The sequence below is a fragment of the Haliotis rufescens genome, unplaced genomic scaffold (genome assembly GCF_023055435.1).
Source record: "Haliotis rufescens isolate VD_foot unplaced genomic scaffold, xgHalRufe1.0.p SCAF_5, whole genome shotgun sequence".
NCBI lineage: Eukaryota > Metazoa > Mollusca > Gastropoda > Lepetellida > Haliotidae > Haliotis > Haliotis rufescens.
This window is the reverse complement of record NW_025964223.1, coordinates 53,680,100-53,701,702: the sequence shown is the minus strand read 5'-3', so window position 1 is coordinate 53,701,702 and position 21,603 is coordinate 53,680,100. Positions and strand designations below refer to the sequence as shown.

At 39.2% G+C, this 21,603-nt stretch overlaps 1 protein-coding gene across 1 annotated transcript in view; it reads left to right on the top strand.

Moving 5' to 3' along the window:
• The window catches only part of LOC124126219 (proto-oncogene tyrosine-protein kinase ROS-like), a 169,464-nt gene that overhangs the window by 34,539 nt on the left and 113,322 nt on the right, over positions 1 to 21,603 (top strand). The window contains exon 2 of the mRNA XM_048383716.1: positions 1,848 to 1,904. Coding sequence (XP_048239673.1) covers positions 1,848 to 1,904 — 57 coding nt within the window. The remainder of the gene's footprint in view (positions 1 to 1,847; positions 1,905 to 21,603) is intronic.

Here is a 21,603-nt window from a genome sequence, read left to right as displayed (position 1 = left end):
TCTCAGAGTAAGTGTGCTTGTTAGGCCTTGGGTGTACATGAGTTAGACACTTAATCTTAGCTACTTGTATTAGCAGACAAAAAAAACCAAGACGTGACGCTGTGTACTGATTTTCACCAAGTGTGAAGTGAGAAGAGTTTTCACAAGGTTGGCACACAATCTTCAAGCCGTCAGACATGAAAAAACAGAGTTGCCTAGTCAATAATCAATCAGAAAATGAAATTGGAAATGGGATGTGTATTTGTGTTATATAAGTGCTGTCTGCAATCAATTTTACCAGCTTCTTTTTGTCTCCAACATGTTCTTTGTATTTGTGATGAATGTTTCAATATTTACCACATGAAATGACTCGTTTAGATGTACTTGAAATATGCTAATGTGGTGCTGAGGGATGGGTGTTCTGTGTGGTTTATATGACTGAATGTGTGTTTGAGAGTTGTCATACAACAATATGAAAAATGATTTCCAGCGAGGCAGAATGGCTCTCAGTTACAGTCTGGAGATATGCATGGACAAACAGGAAACACTAGACTAAGGGTTAGTCTCTGAAAATATATAACTTCAAAGGAAACAAGCAGCTACATGTAAATTGAAAAGGAGTCCTAGTGGGATGCTGAACCTGTGGAAAATCTAGACTTGCTTTATTTAGACCAATAGATTACAATAAGATCTTTGTGGAAGGGAAAATAATATGGTTCAGGGACTGTGAGACAGGCTAGTCAAAACACTGCAAACATGCCCATGTTTTACTGTTGTTTTATTGCAGACAAAGCAACCACATCCCACGTTGTGATGTGTAAAATATTATGTGTTCACTTTTACTTCACTAAAACTCGCACCTTGCAGTCATCACCAGCCTCCTGAACTCTTTGCTTGACACTGAAACTGGTAGAAGTTTGTGAAAATCTCTGCGTCTGCTACTTGATACACAATGTTTCTTACCTCTTTTTCTATGAAAAATATATGAAAAAATCTACAAAAATATTTAAACAACCAATTTTATGTTTGTCAAACATGCTTGTGACACAGTTCCAATACAAACAATGCTGGCTTCAATTTGACTCGCTTTGTCTATTACTTTCATATACATAAGCTGACTGTTCAAGTTCAGTGTGCCATTCATTGAGGAACTGACTGTCAGACAGTTGATCCTGTTGCACCATGTTGTGATTTGTATCAGAAGGGCTCAAGTGATTCAATGTGTGTGTTAGGAATCAAAATAAGGTATTCCCTTTTAAAAACAATTTACAAACTGGTTTGTACGGGAAAGTGGTGTTTTATAAGGAGCAAGTTCAAGGCCATACATGATCCAACTTAATGTTCAAGTTCAAGTCCATAATCTCCTTCATCACCAATTTTGACCACCTGATTAAAACAAATTGATGCACTGCCTTACGATACTGTAAATATATCATGAACTGATACCAAGATATTGGGACATTTTGGCAAAAATTTGTATGAGTGAGTTCGCTGTCAGCTTAGGTGAAACCTACTGACATGGGTATGGAGCTGACCAGCCTCGAAATATGATCAGGGTGAAACAGGGATTTGAACCCGGAATCCTTAGGTTTTTTTTGCATGCTTTTAAGGACGCAGCTCTGCCCAGTTAGTTGTGACACCTTATTGTGGACCGTCTAGTGACCCACTTTCTTTATGAAACTTTTGTTTTGGATTTGTTATGTCAATTGTCATTCTGAGTTGCTGGTGACAGACATTTGAATCACATTTCAGCAATCATGTTTGACATGATTATGTTTTAGATGTAAATCCAAATGGCGAGACAGTTGTACCGTACTACTGGTAACATCACACTGACATGTTTAATGATCTCCCTCGTGTGTTTTCAGATACCGTCCAGTGAAGGAAGCCTGCTCTTCTGTGATGAAGATTGTGGAAGAAAACTGGTATGTCACTTTTTTCTAATTTATCAATTTTCTTGGAACCAAGGACCATGTTCACAAGTGTTGTTCTTCTCCTTGTTTACCATTCTAGCTTAGTCTTTGATAGGCATTAGAAGTTGGGAGAACATGAATACATGACACTTTTTATGGATAGCATCTTCTTTTATTCTTTATACAACGTTTCAGAGCTACTTCTTGCTCATTTATTCATTTGTTCTTCATCCAATGATGCAGGTGCAAGAAGTAGCTCTGAAACGTCGTATAAAGAATAAAAGAAGTTGCTATCCATAAAAAAGTGTCATGTATTCACATTCTTGCTTAGTTCTGATGCTCACTTTAAGTATGAATTTTGCCTTATGATTGGTCTCACAGAGTGTTCATGCATACATCAGTGCATGATGATACTGTTACATACTTTCAACATTCTCTACTGTTATAAGGCAGAGAGAAACAAGATACAAGAAACACTCAGCATTTCACTTTCAACTCTGAAAGTTGTTAGATATGTAACTAGTTGAGAAAAAAAACATTTGTATGAGTAAATGGATAATTATAGTTACCTGCCACCGGAAACAGTTGGAACACATGTATACTTTTCTCCCTCATACAACATGAGCTTTGTAAAAAAAAAAAAAAATTGATGTGGAATTGTTCTGATGAAGATTTGATTCAATAATTCTACGTATAAGCAGTAGTCTTGAGAGTGATGATGCATGTAACCCACAATAACATGATTGTGCTCAGAATTTACTTCATTTTTCTGGCCACTGACATGCTGTCTGAGATCGTACATTGGCCATTAAGCATGTGCTGCGTGTGGTACATGATCCCATTACTCACCAATAAGGTACAACCAATTAGGATTGATGTGTTTCAGCGCGATATGTTATCTTCGTTTGGTGGACTACACATTTTGAGGGCTCTACACCACGGGGGCATGTAGCTATTACCTTAGTAATGTCTGGAACTAGCCATATGTATGGAACGACATCATTCTCAATGGCTACTAAATCAGGGCATGCTACCTTGAAGAACCTCATCAGCATGTAGCAATGTTTACCTTGGCGCCACTGTAATAACTGTAAATAACCACCTTATTTTTCATGGAGTAATTAAGCATGTACCTAATTACTGAATATGTTGAACATGGTGGTGACCTCTTGGATGACCTTCACAACCGAAGGTCACCAGGGCTTGGTTTATAGGGACCTTGGCATAAGTCTAAAGTCGAAGGATTGTCACTGTATGTTGTGATAGTACTTTGAACTGCTTTGATACTGCTTTGAACAGTAGTTCAATTACAGTAAGGGAGGATAGCCTAAAGTGATGCACATGTTTATCACTTGGTGAAACAAATAAACACAGAAATGGCACTGAAAAAAACATTGAAGTTGTGAATGGCACAGGCAAACCAGTGAACACAGGAATGGCACAGGCAAACCAGTGAACACAGGAATGGCACAGGCAAACCAGTGAACAAAGGAATGGCACTGGCAAACCAGTGAACACAGGAATGGCACAGGCAAATCAATGAACATAATCAGGCAAAAATACATGCTCATGACTTGACATAAGACACAGCTCTGCACAGGCAAACTGCAATGCTGTGGCTGACTATGCCCCCCGAATACATTGGTTATATTACTCGAGATCGTGTCCACCGTCAATGCATGATTTGTCAAGAGCAATATCCTAGTTATCCCTGCATTAATTCATAATAGATTTGGTTGCAGATCCTCTGGTTGCTTGAACACTTATAGTTGAAGTGACTTTGATAGATCAGGTTTCAGAATGATTTTTTCCAGCGATCCCTGGAAATCTGAACAATTGTGGTTCTGTGTTTCTGTATGTTAAAATCCATACAATGTGAAGGAGTCTGTATTTTATCCTGTATAGCCCTAATCTGTAAATTCGGCAGCCACATTCTTCTGATATTCTAAGACAAATATGTGCAGGCCACAGTCATGTTTTTCACACAAAATATGATTAAAACACTTTGGTAGCAAAATTAAATTTTAATGTTAGGATAACAGTTTGAATCCTTTGGTCATGTTTTCCAAAAAATGAATCAAGTAAAGTTACTGTGTCATTTCATTCCACATCTTTAATCAATGTCTTCGCTGCAAGTATTTGGAGGTAGATTAGCACCATTGCAAGGTTTATATTCTGTCTGCAGGATTTCCTCAGAATTCACCAACATGCACACAAAGTTAGGTTTTATCGGAGTATTGATTGCTCAAAAGGCAATGTAGTACATACAAGGAGGGCTCCCAAGCAAAAGGAAGAAATCAGCAATTTATTAAGCATCATAAAACTGCTAAATCCGCATAGCACTGTTATAGGGCTGGGACGAGTTCAAATTTACAACCCGGGTACCCACCACCCTATTACCCGACCCTACTTGGGTACCCACTGTAGGTCTAAGGAGATGTCCGATTGGGGACATTTTTAGCATAGCCCTGGCAAAACGTATTTAGATACATGTATTAAACAATCTGGTCATTCATACACTGAAGTTGAATTAAGTTATATCTTTATTCAACTATATGAAAAATCAGAAGGAATGGGTGCATAGTCAGAAAGAAATGTGAACATTAGTGACTTTAGTGTAACCATAGAGTTCTAGATCATTTTTGTCATTAAACAATATATCACGTGACTAACCACAGGTCCCCGTTGTCCTGTGGGTACCGGGGTCCTACCCACTACCCACCCAACCTGGGTACCCGAGTCACCTGTCCCAGCCCTACACTGTTAAATGGAACAACCGAATGCTTTCAGTGTACGTCCCCTTTTCCTTCAATATGTGTCATAACTATGATCTGTAACAGGCTGAATTTCTTACTGCTGCCGATATTAAAAATAAACAAGTATGTTAGACCAGCATTTTTACAGGATAGATTTATTACTCTATGCTGCGAAATGATGTGATGTCATTTTCAAGGCACTTTTGAAAGCGACATGAACTGTTTAGTACATAATTGATTTTGGCTTGTTTCACAGACCAAGTAACACAAAGCATCTCAGATAGTCATTCTTAATGCCTTCATTAAATGCTTTGAACATTGTGCCTCCCTAACCTTAAAGAATGGTTGTTGTATGAGTGAGTGAGTATGGTTTTACGCCGCTTTTAGCAATATTCCAGCAATATCATGGCGGGGGACACCAGAAATGGGCTTCACACATTGTACCCATGTCGGGAATCGAACCCGGGTCTTCGGCGTGACGAGCGAACGCTTTAACCACTAGGCTACCCGACCGCCCGTTGTTGTATGGCATTGATGGTAGACTATATGGCTATGGATCGTTATCTGACTGAACTATATTTGGTTTGAAAATATATTTGCCTCCTGCTTCTCAGTTTCCATAAATATTTTGCATATTAAAGCTCTGCTGGTGTCAAGGTGTTTGTTTGTGTTACTTCAACATGCAGTATGATACACATCACCAGTTCTTGCCCCAGCTTTGTAGAAGGGTTTAAGTGCACATGAAACCAAATGTGGAATTTTGGTGTTTTTTCTTCTTTTTTCTTAAGTTTTACACATGTTAAAGTTACTGATATTTAGTTTTGAAAAGAATATTCTTTTCTCCCATTTTGACAATAAGGTTGTAGACTTTTGCAAGGTATTCTTATTACTGATATTTTCATGGAACTGAATACTGTATATTTCCTGATTCAGTTGCGAAATGAGATCTGATGTCTGTTGGCTTGTATACACAAGATGATAGATTGTAAAAGTAAGTTTCAACTGTTTGTTGTCATACCCTTCCAGATAATAGCTTTCTATCATTGCAAAGAAATTGGCTTTGGTTAACATTTAGCTCCACTGAAAGAACATCTTTGAGTAGTTGATCAAATAATCACTGTAAGTTTTTCCTTTTATTCTATTTTTGCCTTCCAAATATTCTTGTGACCATAAATGAAAAATATTTGTTTCTGCAAATTTGTTTTTTCACAACCACTGACCTGATAGGTTTAGCAAATAAAATCTGTAAACCAAACCTTAAGTAAAACAGCCGAAAAAGTGTACACATGAACACCCAAAGCAACACATGCAAGTCGGAAAGATTGAGAGGTTGGCTATAGAATGACATGTGGCATAACTGGCTCCCTTTTCACTGCTTACTGCAATAATTCATTGGTCTGATGAAAACTTAAGGAGGAATACATATGTTGTGGAATTAATGTACTGTGAAGATTTAGTGACGTACATGACAACACCAACCTCATTTTCATTACACTGTTTATCTTCGTGTTTATTTTGATTCATTAACTTTCATGATAAACATGTTTATCGTTACAGAATTTGAGACAGATGTCTTTCGGCTATGTCAAGCATTAGTAATTATATGACATGACCCATATATATATATATTATGTTTGTAAACCATCAAGCCTATCAAATCAAAACTTTAAATTGTATTTGTAATTTTGTAAGCCAAATCAAATACATAGTTTGTTTTCTTACTTTCCTGAGATAAACTGTAATTTCAGTAATTCATTTCATACGATCGTCTCGTCTGAAATTGGATTAAGACTCAATTTATGCTCTTATCACTTTCTCAAGAGCACATGTATTTGCATAAAACTTCACTTCTTTAATATAAGTTTTTTTATCCACAGAAAAGTATGCTCTTGATGGTGTCCATAAGTGTGTCTAAGAGAATGTAGTGCCCTCAACTGTCATCTGAAAGTTAAGTTGTAGCCAATGTCAGGCAATGCCTCAAAGTCAAGGCGATTGGTCAATAGCGGAGTATGAAGAGGGTTCGTCCTGTGATAGGAGATGTGCTAGCGAAAGCATTAAACTCTCAACTCAAATTGATCTGTCTCAGGATGCTGATTGATCAAGCCCTGGGTACATCCTTGGTGCCTATTATTAGTCTTGAGGAAAATATAATCACTTTAAGCTACGAGTGTTCATGCTGTTTGGTGTTTTATCTGGGTGCAAATCACAAATCGTAAAGTAATTGGGCCATATATACACAGATGAACATTATTCTTAGTTAGATTACTGTCTCTGCGGCCTTAAATGAAGATGTGGTCCCCGTCTATGGAGAATGACATTCTGTTTGGGCAACAACTCTTAGCACTGGTAATCTTTTGTACAAACCACAAATTATGGCCAGCTTCATTTTCTCAAGTATCATTATCTCAATAATTGACAATTGATTTTCATTTCTCATTAGTAAATCAGAAATTTGATGATCATTTCAGTATTATTTGACAGTCTATGTGTGTGATCATGTTTTGGACATGTAAACAAATCATACATCAACGGAATCTAAAAATAAATAATTAGTTTTGTCAACTAAGAGCAAATGTTCAATTGATCATGATGATTAATGCAACACTTTTTCATATTTTACTTTATAAACTAAAGCATGGTCTAATATGTAAAAGCAAAAATTACTGTCTGTGCCGAACACTTTTGAGACTACAAACCCAAACATGGTTCAAAGCATCATTTTCAGTACAATTTAAGGTTGTTATTTTGAGTAATTTTAGATGATCTTACTGGACCGACATTTACTAGACTCTGGCTTTGGCTAAAGTTCCAGACTTAAATTAATTGAACTGTTATTTAGGAGTAACAGATAAATATTGAATTACATTGTTAATTTTTACAGAATTTGATTTAGCCCAAACTGTTTCCTTTGTTGTCCTGAGGCAAGGTCAGATGTCACTTACAGGGTCACATGTGGACTTGCACAAGTCTCTAAGGCAATAAATTTTTGTTTAAATCATAATTCCTAGATTATGTAAATAATAACAAGTTGTTCCTATAAGAGACTGGAGTCCGTACTGTCCACATATCTAGACTTGTCAATTAGGAGGATAGAATTACTTCACATCCATGGACTCTTCTTTCAGTAGAGCCTTGGAGCAAGGCTAGGTCACAGGAGACATTGGCAATACAGCTGCTGCTAGAAGCACACATCGTGTTGCATTACATTGGATGACTGGCTTTTCATTTCAGTCAAATCAAAGAAACCGAGACTGTTTCCTGCTGTCAATGACATCATTTTAGCATGATTGCAAGTGTGATAGCAGCAGTCATGGCTAGCACGCTATGGTATAGGGGGGACAGGCAAAGGTGGGTCGAGCTTGAATGATCAACCATTGGTGTCATTAGAATGGATTTAGAATGATTGAAGTGTTATTAGTTTTACTTAATAGGGAATCAGTGTAGAAGGTCCATAATGAAATGTTGAATGAAATCTTTAAGGTGAGTTAGAGCTGACATTACTAAGTTGAAAGGTGAAGTGATTTCCAATTTGGAGTTGTCAGTATGGACAGAAGGTATGAGGAAATAATGTGTGTATTTAGATCTGTATTTAGGTGAACAGGAAAATAGCATCTGTATTGAAGTGAACAGGAAAATAGCATCTGTATTTAGGTGAACAGGAAAATAGCATCTGTATTGAAGTGAACAGGAAAATAGCATCTATATTTAGGTGAACAGGAAAATAGCATCTGCATTTAAGTGAACAGGAAAATAGCATCTGTATTGAAGTGAACAGGAAAATAGCATCTGTATTTAGGTGAACAGGAAAATAGAATCTGCATTGAAGTGAACAGGAAAATAGTATCTGCATTTAGGTGAACAGGAAAATAGCATCTGTATTGAAGTGAACAGGAATATAGCATCTGTATTTAGGTGAACAGGAAAATGGCAGATGTACTGAAGCGAACAGGAATATAGCATCTGTATTTAGGTGAACAGGAAAATAGCATCTGTATTGAAGTGAACAGGAAAATAGCATCTGCATTGAAGTGAACAGGAAAATAGCATCTGCATTTAGGTGAACAGGAAAATGGCAGATGTACTGAAGCGAACAGGAATATAGCATCTGTATTTAGGTGAACAGGAAAATAGCATCTGTGTTGTTTGCCTTTCTGTACAAGCACAATGGGTCATAAAGTTGTATTTGGGGCAAAACATACCGTCTTCATTTCAGGTCCTATGACATGTTGAATCAAATGGTCAAACAAGACTTAATTTGATTTGAGGATGATTTTATGGTTATTTTAGCTTCTTTTGTTATGATATATCTCCTCTTCCTCTTCTACGTTGTAGTTACACAAGCCAATGATAACAAAGTTTAATGAGGAAGAGAAGAATACTCGTAATTTAGAAATGTTATTGTACATATGTACCAAGTTGGGACCATGTACAGAAAGAGCTGAGACATTTATACATTATAACAAAATGATACATGCATGACACTGTGGTGCAACCAATGTAGAATGGTCATTATGTCTTATCTCAAACATGCTGTGCACTGGACGTACTATTAAGGATGAGTTAATTGGTATAGGGTCTAAAATATGTGTTAAGGGTATGGTAGTAGCACCTTCTGAATTACTTTTGAAATATAACTTGGAAATTGGCTGATAGATGTATGGAGAGAACAGTAAAGAAAGAAATGGGCTTCATCTTCAACTTTATCTGATAGATGTGAATCTCTTGTCTTTACCTAAGCCATTTCAGTATCAGCCAATTAATAATGTGTTCAGTGAGATCATCTGTGTCACAACCTCTGGTGGTAAGGCAGTAGCTACAGGTCCAACAAACAACAAATTAAGATTTCCTTCCTAGGACTCATGACGTATCTACAGAAAGTACACAGCCACAACAATATGCACTTCTTTTTCAATAAGTGTGTCACTACCTCGGATACAGCAGCTAGAAGAAGAAGGAGATTTGTTGTACACAAGTGTTTGTTTGTTTGTTTGTTTGTTTTTAGCTTAACGCCATTCTCAGCAATATAAGAGCTATACGACGTCAGTCTTTAAATAATCGAGTATGATCCAGAAAATCCAGTGATTGACATCTTGAGCATCGATCCACGCAATTGGGAAACAATGACATGCATCGACCAAGTCAGCGAGCCTGACCCCCGATCCCATTAGTCATCACATTTACGGCAAGCATGGGTTGCTGAAGACCTATTCTACACCGGATCTTAATGGGTATATACACAAGTGCCTGAAGGGGGCAGTTAAAAAGCATGTAATATCACTAGTTATAAAGGAAAGTTTTAAACTTTTGATATACACAAAGTCACATAAATATTGCTATTTTAGGCCTAGTGAGGAGATGTGTTTTAAATAAAAGAAGAGCCTTGTAATAAGCTGTGTTCTAATGTGGGGGTTACTATGAAAAGTGTTGACAAAGCAGTTTAATTATTGTGTGCATCTAACAGTTCTTATCAACAGAAAATATAATGTCGGAATGATATACATTCCATATTAAATAGAGACAGAAAGTGTCACAACCTTGGTTACTGCAGCAATAACTACAGGTGTGAGTTTTTGACTTCTTCATTTGTGTCAGTAATGTAAGACAGGTCTGAAAGAAGGGATTACAACCAAGCTTAAAATGAATGGGTGGCAATGAGGAAGGCGATGTTGAGGGAGACCGCAGACTTGATGTGGCAATGAATCATTCCAGTGGAGGAAAGGACCTCCCTGACCTGTATACACGAATCTGCTATCTTCATCACCATCTTGCTTTTGGTCTCACCCATGTCTTCCTCATGTGAGGACATGCTTTAAATCACTGTTATTTTCTGGTTTATGATCAGGTGGTGGTGTTTGTGATAGATTGTCATATTGTGAGGTATGGCCATGATAGCATGGACATGCTTTCTGAAGGGAATAAAGGGGCTTAAAGTTGCTGAGCTCCCCAATGATGACTGTAATTAATCATACACGATGAACATTAAGCTTATCATGTCAAATTTTGCAGATTTATTGCTACTAGTGTGAAAATAAATATTGTCTGAAATATATCTGAAAAACAAGTGTGTTAATGAAGAGTTAGTTTGTTAAAATTTCTCACTTCAAATTAAAACCAAATTAGTTTTTCCATTTTTGTTTATTGTTTTTTCATCATGGGCACATCCTCTAAACTGCATTTTAGCTTTGACAAAGAAATTGAGAATTTTTATGTTAAAATGTGATTTGCATACAGAAAAACTAAAAACAACATGCCTTGAGAAGGCCAAATAACTGCCATACTATACAAGGAGGAAACTATGGTATTATATCTGTCAGATTTATGAAAAAACCCACATAACTCGAGGTGAGTAGTGACAAGGGACATGATGTAATGGTTGAGTGACTTCATCAAGGTCACATTCCACGACAGGGATGGGGAGGATTCAGATGAATGAACAGGAGATACAGATATCATATCGCCCAGTTGGGGTTCATCATTGTTATACACCAGCTAGCACAGGAGACAGACCGAATATAGTGTAGAAAACGTGGGGCACTGATGCATGTTTCCTTGGCTTCACACCAGTACCCTATGATGGGGATTATCCCTTGTCCTCGTTATTGTGGACATCTGTGTGCTGTAGCTTTGATAAATGGGACACCTTGTGTGGGCAGTATTAGACCGACATTATCAGATTTGATTAATGTTATGGTTCGAAAATTGCAGGGTATCAGCAAGTCAGATTTATTTTGAATACACATGAATGAATCAAGAACTCATTTTATGTTCTATCTTGAAATTGTTCATTGTACATTGTACCTTGTACATTTAATTGGTAGGAAGTCTCAGCCTGTTATACAGAAAATAGCTTGATATAATGATTCAAGTTTTGAGCTTAGAAGATGTAAAAAAAAAGCCCAACTCTTTAAATTGTTATTGAATAAAAATAATGATGACGATGTATAATAATAATGATAATAATACATCAGAAGCATGAGGTCGGCGCTACATATACAATCTATCTATGTATATATTTATAACGCTCATCTTTTTATATACCCATATATCATTGTTGTCACAAATAACTGATTGTTCATGTGAATAATATGGTATGGTATGGTATGGTATGGTATGGTATGGTATGGTATGGTAATACCTTAATTAACTGCTGTACAAAAATAAGTATGCACTTGAAAATTGGATATGACATAAATAATTAATAAAACCTTGTCAAAACATTACTTGGCTGAAAACACTCACTGAAACACTGAAAGCTAAAGGTTCAAAACACAACTATGATAACCTTATGAAATATATCACCATGGAATTAACATTTCTTGTTCGTTTCATTTGTAGCCACCAACATAAATGGGTGTACACTGTCTTTTGTTTGTGTAAAATGAGCCTATGCTGAGACAGTGGGTCTAATCCTGCTCAAGTCATCCTTTGGTATCGGTATGAATTACTGACCATAGTTTAAGCTGTTGTTAAACATTCTTGTGTTATGGCAGTTGATTTGGCTCTTTATGATCCGGTTCCCTCCTGCTGTTTCCCAATTTGTGTCGTCTGAAATAGAAGGGGATAACTTAGCATCATGTGGAGCTCATTAACAATTGAAGCAAAGCCAAACGAACCCGTGATAATTCATGAATCTATTGTCAAAGTGTTACCCATTGAAAGTTGATGTGTGGTTAAAGACATCTACATGACAGTGTGCACGCGCTGATGCATGTGCTCTGTCCCTGGACTGTACAATCCAATGATCAGTGCAGTTTTTTATATAGTACAGGACACCATTGTCAGAGTTGTCACCTAGCCTTGTGTCAGGTGCCATGTACTGCCCTCTCACTGGCCACATGCAGTCAGCCACTGTCAGTCTACCTCCATTCTTGCATTCCATTGTTTCACAATCTACTCAGAAAAGTGAGTTATTTAAAGGAGCAAGGTCAGATTTGACCTAATTTCTTTTTCACAAATCATTATAAAGAAATGTGAATTCAAATATTGTTTTCACCGAAACATTTTTTTTTGTTCTGAATATCCTAACTCATTCACTAAATGTGCACACGGGAATCCAATAGCTCTTCACTATAGTATCTTGTTGTTTGCCTCAGAAATGATTATGTCACACCTTTTGTATCCAGACACCCACCTCTGTATGCTGTGACAGCTTATTTGATGAATATGTTTTAAGGAACTATATTTAGCCAATAATTGTGTCGGAAATTTCCTTTTGATTAAAAGTTATGTTTTTGTACAATTTGGTTTGGAGAACCATATCCATATCTGGTTTGATTGTTTCTTTAAACCCTAGTCAGCAGTATTCCAACTATGTGATGGCCTATATCTAGTAGACCTTTGATTGAAAATCTGATCATTTGTTGACACTCTGATCTTTCAAAACCTTATATCTTTAACTTGAATTCTTTCACAGTTTAGTTTTAATGATCTTCTGATTCAGCATTTTGAGATTAAAAACAAAACACTTTTCACGTATATAAACCTATAAAAAAATTGACAATGAGGGTTTTGAGATTGTTCACATATATGGACAAGGGTGAAAGTAAGCATCAAATAAATAGGCAGTTAAGAGCTCCAATGTGATGCTTGTTTATGATGCATTTACTGGGGGACTCTTTCCCAGGCCCTAATCCAAACCTTGGTTCATTTCATCTGAAGCAGTATGGAGCCCCCCTGAGAGTCTGTGTATTGTGAGAGGAGCCCACCAAGTAATTATACACATGCAAGCTCAGGATATCAAGACTCATTCAATCAAACCAAATGGCTTCTAAATGAAATGACCAGATGGACCTTTCTTGGAGACATTGGTTACTAAGGTCTTATGATAGATATTTCCAAATTTGATGCATCAGGGACAAAACTGATGTCTGATGCAATTCCCCATTTTGACTTTTACATATATGTTCCTTGCCCTTGCATGTGTTCATGATGAAGGCAGGATATATCACCTTTTCGCTAATACCTGGTGTCATCAATTTTTTATAGTGATTCAGAATCACATGCTTGGAATATACCAGTAGTCGGAATTGTACTGTGGACTCTTTGGATTTCTTGTGATTATTATTATCTATTATACATGAATAGTGGTTAAAGCGTAGTGGTTAAAGTGTTCGCTGGTACATGTTCACTGGGGTTTAGCAATGCAAATATCAAACATCTCTCATCTCAATCAAAATGAGTGTCAGTACAAATCTCCAAGTAATATCCTAGCAGATTTGCCAGATTTAGCTATTCCGATCCAATGATAAATGTATTGAGAGGTCTCTGAAGTAAGATCAGGGGGAACACTGAGGTGACAAATTGCAGCCAGGGCACCTGTTGCTGCGGCCGTGTTCTTTCACCTCCATGTGATTAGACAGTAGTCTAGGGTCATAGGCCCTGATCAGACCGAGACTGGCAGCAGAGGGTACAGAGGCTTGGGATCAACATGGAGACCCGCAGCCACCACTGTACAAGGGCAGCAATACATGTTTTTCATAATGTGGAGCATGACATGTTTCAAAAAGTTGTACCCTTTTCATGAACACGTGCTGTCATGACTAGTTTGTTGTGATCCATTTATATAATTTTCACCACTATTCTGCCTTTAATGCCCAGTGGACTCTTTTTCGTAGACCAAGAGTGGTTATTCTCTGGTGTTGAAGTTTCATGTTTTATTGATTTTGAAATAACAGGCCAGAATAATTTAAGTTTTTGTTTTACACATTTTCTTTGTAGAGGAAAGAAGCAAAAAGTAGAAATGATATCAGTGTTGAAAAAGGTTAAGTTGTAGAATAAGGTTGATGAGCATGTAGAGGACAGTGTGGTAGATGTTAACAATCTGAATTAGCTCTCTCTGGTCCCCAAGAGAACTGTAAAAGTGGGTAGGGTGTTCTACAAAGCCCAAAATATATTGGGGTGGTATACATGTGAAAAAATATCCTGAAATGATAAATGCCAGAGAGAGATGTGTTGTGAGATTCTTACACATTATGTTTAACATAGGTCACCTAGGACAGATTTTGTGTATTGTAATCTAGTTTGATACTGAATGTCAAATGCTATTTAGTCGAATATTTTTAAAGGAATGATTTGTTTCCACTTGCTGGTACATTTACAACTGGGACTTTAGTTAAGCTACAGACTGTGTGCCCATCATTGGTCACTTGTTAGGTCTTAATCACAGCTCATTGAGATTAAGACTAAAGAGTACAGCAACTCTGGTATTGATTGTGTTGGTTACTAAACCAACATGTCAGACAGTGCAGTTGTGACCTCATGGCAGTCCTCTTCACAGCTCATTTGTGTGTCATTGCCTCTGTGGTATATGGGCTCAGTAGTGTCAGGTACAGTGCAGGGAGTACACAGTGCAGGGAGTCCCTCCTTCATCATCAAGGACTTGGCCATCACTGAGAAATATATTCATTTCCTGGAATAACAGTGAGCAAAGAACACCACCAGCAACTGCAGGAACCAAGTCAGCCACTGTAACAGTTTATCACTTTCACACTTTGTCTAGATTCAGTGGTTGTTTCCAATCAGCTAGTCAAGGTCACATGCTGTGGAATACTTGACATGATACACTACTCAACTTATGAGTGAGGGAGTATGGTTTTATGCGGCTTTTAGCAATATTCCAGCAATATCATGACGGTGGACACCAGAAATGGGCTTCACACATTGAACCCATGTCGGGAATCGAACCCGGGTCTTCAGCGTGATGAGCGATCGCTTTAACTACTAGGCTACCCGACCACCCCACTCAACTTTTGAAAAGGATACTGAGACTATTCTGGATACAATGAAACTATGTGGTTCATACTGTAGCACAACTCAATGGAGGACAGATTATGGAAATGTGTAGTTATTTTAACTTGAAATGAAGCAGAATATATGTCAGTGCATTACAAAAATGAAATATTATGTTTCTGACAACATACAATCTCAATACAGTCACTCAGAATATCATCATGAATTTTTTAACAATATAAAAAAATGTGTATGTCGAAGTTTCTCTTGATATTGAATTTGTTCTTGCTGTGAATATGTGTTTGTCATTGTTTTACCATTCTGTATCAGTGTTCCATGGCGGCGTTTGGACATTTGTTATATTCCACATGTGTCTGAAAAAGACACTATTGGTGTTGTGAGAGACAGGTATGAAGGTTTTGCTTATTTGTTTGTCATTTATTGAAACACAATCAACCGGTTCACCATATCCGTTTAATAGCCCCTTGTAACAAGCATTGGTGGCTGATTCTCCATGAGTACCAGTGTAGAGATACACGAGTTTCATGTCACAAAAATGTCTTGGTTCAAGTGCTACAATAACAAACATGTCATCAAACTTGTCATAAAAAAACAGAATTGACCATTGGGCTCAAATTATGATAGTCCTTGGTAAATATTGTATCGTATCAACCATCTTGAATCACTGTATCATTGAGTTATGTGTGCAGGCAGATGGAAACAATACAAGTAGCGGTTGTTTGTAACTTTTCCCCAGTGATGGAGTGATGTCCAGAACCATGCAGCTTGCATCCATCAAGCAGCTGCACAGGTGGTCCAGGTTGCAGGTGCTTGTATATGTAATGTGTTACATTGTAACCGACAGAGTTGACATTGTAACAGTATCTTCCGTATCACCTAGCTCAGGATCTCCCTGGAGAGTATGGTGATGTGGCATTGACAGGGCTTGATTATTGTTCATATTCATCGCAGTGTCAAAGAGGCTACATCAAAGAACCTTGATTCAAATTTGGACTTCAACAAGATCAGTGGATATTTTTTCAATAAATATCTTTCAATTGAAACAAAATTTTAATAATTGTGTGACAAAACCACTTTAGAATTAGGTTTTTGAAACTTGAAGAGATCCAAATTTTTGACAATTGATTCAAAATTGATTTAATTTGCCTAACTAATTAAATTTTAAAGTTAGATGGCAATGAAGTGAATGGATACTTTTCTAAACTGGTGGTTGGTTTCAAATTCTGGTGTATGTTTTTTCATTGGGAGAGGTCCCACTGAGTGTTGGGCTTACTAATTCCAGAGAGGGTGACCATGTTATTGAACTGCAGACCCAACAAACCATGATGATATCTCAGCTGGCAGGTGCCCTCCAACTGTTATCATTCTGAAATGACCTTATGTTTAATGATTGGCCAAGGAGGTTACTGAAACTTTCATCAACATCCCCAGGGGCATTGGATATCTTGGCGATCCGGGATGGGGATGGGCATATTCATTTGAGAGGGAGAAGGAGGGAGAAGGAAGGAACAGCCACATGAGCTTGTTGAGGAGGTTTAAAAAGAACAGCCGCGTGAGATTGTTGAAGTGATTTTAGGTTATATATCTGTGTGGAGTGAAGAGTTTGTTTGGATTTTAGAATATGAAATAAAAAATGTATTATTGATCAGATTACATTTACTCCTTTCTTATAGCCATAGTATTTTTAGTGAGATTTTTATCAATTACATGACAAATGGTGACTTTATTCCTGAAATGAGTTTCTTTAAAAATGACCTGTGAAACAAAAATGTCTACGGGAAGTCCCTTATCAAATTCATATAGTTGTTACTGGAATCACAACCTGTATTTATTTAGGCTCAGTGTTCCTACATGTGTGTGTCCCACGAACTGCAGTTATAGCAGGCTATCTGAAGGAATGTTTAAAGTTTCCAAACTGAAGTAAGAGATGAGGTGTAATTACTGATTGGGCATGATGCATGTGGCTACACAAGGACTGAGTGTGTTCAGCCTTGACGCTCAAGCCCTTGTAGAGGAGTGATGGTGGGTGTGGTCAGTTGCCATTTCAGTTCCAGATAGGAAGGAGAAATGGCATGAGAATATTCAGGAATTGAGTTATAATCTCTGCAGTCTGAGGATCCGTCCTCAGTGTTAACTAGAGGACAATGACAATCAGTTTGGCCAATGATTGGACCAATGATGTGAGAAACTCTCCATGTCAGTGGATAGGATAAGGCAGAGTACAGAGCAGACTAACACATATAGAGACCCCTACATCAGTCTCTCTTACAGACCTCAGAGGATATAGATAAAACATTCACCCCATTCCACTCTCATCCTTTCTCATTACTTTGCAGCCTTTACTCTTCCCATTCTCACATCTATTAAGAGACTTAAGGGTTCCTTAATATTCAAGGTTTCCCTTAAAAACTTATTTTTACTTTTCCTCATAGATAAATATTTTCAGGGATTATATCTTAGTCTATCCTCAAAATATATGTGGATGAATAAAATAATTCTACAAAGGAATGATCTTAATTTCAAGCTGCAGGAAAAGTGGGGTGAAAATAGACTGCTAGAGATGAGAAGGGTCTGAACTCGAATGGGGGTGATTGTTTCACAAAATATATGCTGTAGGAGTGAGTGAATATGGTTTTGCTCCACTTTTATTACAGCAATAGCATGGTAGGGAACACCAGAAATGGGCTTCACACATCGTACCCATGTGCGGAATCTAACTTTGGCCCTCAGCATCACAAGCTGACACCGTAACTTCTAAGCTACCCCATCGCCCCTATATGCTCCAGGATCTGTAAAGCTACCCCATCGCCCCTATATGCTCCAGGGTCTGTAAAACTACCCCTTCGCCCCTATATGCTCCAGGATCTGTAAAGCTACCCCTTCGCCCCTATATGCTCCAGGATCTGTAAAACTACCCCATCGCCCCTATATGCTCCAGGATCTGTAAAGCTACCCCTTCGCCCCTATATGCTCCAGGATCTGTAAAACTACCCCTTCGCCCCTATATGCTCAAGGATCTGTAAAGCTACCCCTTCGCCCCTATATGCTCCAGGATCTGTAAAGCTACCCCTTCGCCCCTATATGCTCCAGGATCTGTAAAACTACCCCATCGCCCCTATATGCTCCAGGATCTGTAAAGCTACCCCATCGCCCCTAAGTGCTCCAGGATCTGTAAAGTTACCCCTTCACCCTTAAGTGCTCCAGGATCTGTAAAACTACCCCATCGCCCCTAAGTGCTCCAGGATCTGTAAAGCTACCCCTTCACCCTTAAGTGCTCCAGGATCTGTAAAGCTACCCCATCGCCCCTAAGTGCTCCAGGATCTGTAAAACTACCCCATCGCCCCTAAGTGCTCCAGGATCTGTAAAGCTACCCCTTCACCCTTAAGTGCTCCAGGATCTGTAAAGCTACCCCATCGCCCCTAAGTGCTCCAGGATCTGTAAAACTACCCCATCGCCCCTATATGCTCCAGGATCTGTAAAGCTACCCCATCGACCCTATATGCTCCAGGATCTGTAAAGCTACCCCATCGCCCCTATATGCTCCAGGATCTGTAAAACTACCCCATCGTCCCTAAGTGCTCCAGGATCTGTAAAGCTACCCAATCGCCCCTATATGCTCCAGGGTCTGTAAAGCTACCCCATCGCCCCTATATGCTCCAGGATCTGTAAAACTACCCCATCGCCCCTAAGTGCTCCAGGATCTGTAAAGCTACCCCATCGACCCTATATGCTCCAGGATCTGTAAAGCTACCCCATCGCCCCTATATGCTCCAGGATCTGTAAAACTACCCCATCGCCCCTATATGCTCCAGGATCTGTAAAACTACCCCATCGTCCCTAAGTGCTCCAGGATCTGTAAAGCTACCCCATTGCCCCTAAGTGCTCCAGGATCTGTAAAGCTACCCCATCGCCCCTATATGCTCCAGGATCTGTAAAGCTACCCCTTCGCCCCTAAGTGCTCCAGGATCTGTAAAGCTACCCCATCGACCCTATATGCTCCAGGATCTGTAAAGCTACCCCATCGCCCCTATATGCTCCAGGATCTGTAAAACTACCCCATCGCCCCTATATGCTCCAGGATCTGTAAAACTACCCCATCGTCCCTAAGTGCTCCAGGATCTGTAAAGCTACCCCATTGCCCCTAAGTGCTCCAGGATCTGTAAAGCTACCCCATCGCCCCTATATGCTCCAGGATCTGTAAAGCTACCCCTTCGCCCCTAAGTGCTCCAGGATCTGTAAAGCTACCCCATTGCCCCTAAGTGCTCCAGGATCTGTAAAGCTACCCCATCGTCCCTATATGCTCCAGGATCTGTAAAGCTACCCCATTGCCCCTAAGTGCTCCAGGATCTGTAAAGCTACCCCATCGTCCCTATATGCTCCAGGATCTGTAAAGCTACCCCATCGCCCCTATATGCTCCAGGATCTGTAAAGCTACCCCATCGTCCCTATATGCTCCAGGATCTGTAAAGCTACCCCATCGTCCCTATATGCTCCAGGATCTGTAAAGCTACCCCATCGCCCCTATATGCTCCAGGATCTGTAAAGCTACCCCATCGTCCCTATATGCTCCAGGATCTGTAAAGCTACCCCATTGCCCCTAAGTGCTCCAGGATCTGTAAAGCTACCCCATCGCCCCTATATGCTCCAGGATCTGTAAAGCTACCCCATCGTCCCTATATGCTCCAGGATCTGTAAAGCTACCCCATCGCCCCTATATGCTCCAGGATCTGTAAAGCTACCCCATTGCCCCTAAGTGCTCCAGGATCTGTAAAGCTACCCCATCGTCCCTATATGCTCCAGGATCTGTAAAGCTACCCCATCGCCCCTATATGCTCCAGGATCTGTAAAGCTACCCCATCGTCCCTATATGCTCCAGGATCTGTAAAGCTACCCCTTGGCCCCTAAGTGCTCCAGGATCTGTAAAGCTACCCCTTGGCCCCTAAGTGCTCCAGGATCTGTAAAGCTACCCCATCGCCCCTATATGCTCCAGGATCTGTAAAGCTACCCCATCGCCCCTATATGCTCCAGGATCTGTAAAACTACCCCATCGCCCCTATATGCTCCAGGATCTGTAAAGCTACCCCATCGCCCCTATATGCTCCAGGATCTGTAAAACTACCCCATCGTCCCTATATGCTCCAGGATCTGTAAAGCTACCCCATCGTCCCTATATGCTCCAGGATCTGTAAAACTACCCCATCGACCCTATATGCTCCAGGGTCTGTAAGAGACACTAAGTAGAGAACTTCCCAGATCAGTAGTATTCCTGTACCACAGCTATTGTGACAAGGGTGTAGGTGACCCCCTCTGACCTGGAATCCCTGCATGGTCTTGCTGGAGGAATGGGGGAATGTAAGGGCATGGTGAGGAGTGATGCTTGGAACCCGATCAGGCAGGAAAAGACTTCAGAGGGGCAACAGAGATGAGGTTTCACTGATGAAAGTTGGTGAAGTGTCGGTCTTGTAAGTGTGATCAAGATGTCAAATTGTGGTTGACAGAGGGACCTTGCCACTCTGGCGGTCTAGCAGAGGTTCCCAGGGTCGGTTTATATCAATGTGTCTATGTCTCCTGCCACTGCTCAGGCTGACATAGTATACAGAATTCATGTTTGATACTGAAGACACCACTAACAGAGGTTCCCAGGGGGTTTATATCACAGTGTAATCATAACTAGGCCACTGTTAGACATGGTATTCATAATTCTTAAGTTTGGGACTGAAGACAATAAATTACCCTTGCATTAAAGTAAATAAAAAATAATAAATAATTTAAGAAAAAATCCAGAATATGCTGCATTGAAGTGAATTATTTATAACTGAGGTACCAGAAAACCTGTGTGTGTTAGGACACATTTCAAAACAATTATCATTTTGTACAACAACCTTTCTTTTTAAATGACAATGTTTGGTTTGTATCAATTATTTTTCATTATCTGTACAAAATTATGTGAATGCTTTTGTTTAGGTTATTCCTTGATTGATTTCCACTGCTACAGTTGATTAAGATAAATAGGCCACAACACATGCTAATGATGTTATCACGCTGTAACATGTTGTCATACATGGGAGTTATGGCCATGTATCACCTAAGTCATTATAGATCCACCAATTGCAGCCAGCTGGGCACACAGCACCTGCTGTGAGTGACTACATCACCTGTTGCTGTAGGCTGCACTGCACACCAGGGGGTGGGCTAGAAAGTGCAAC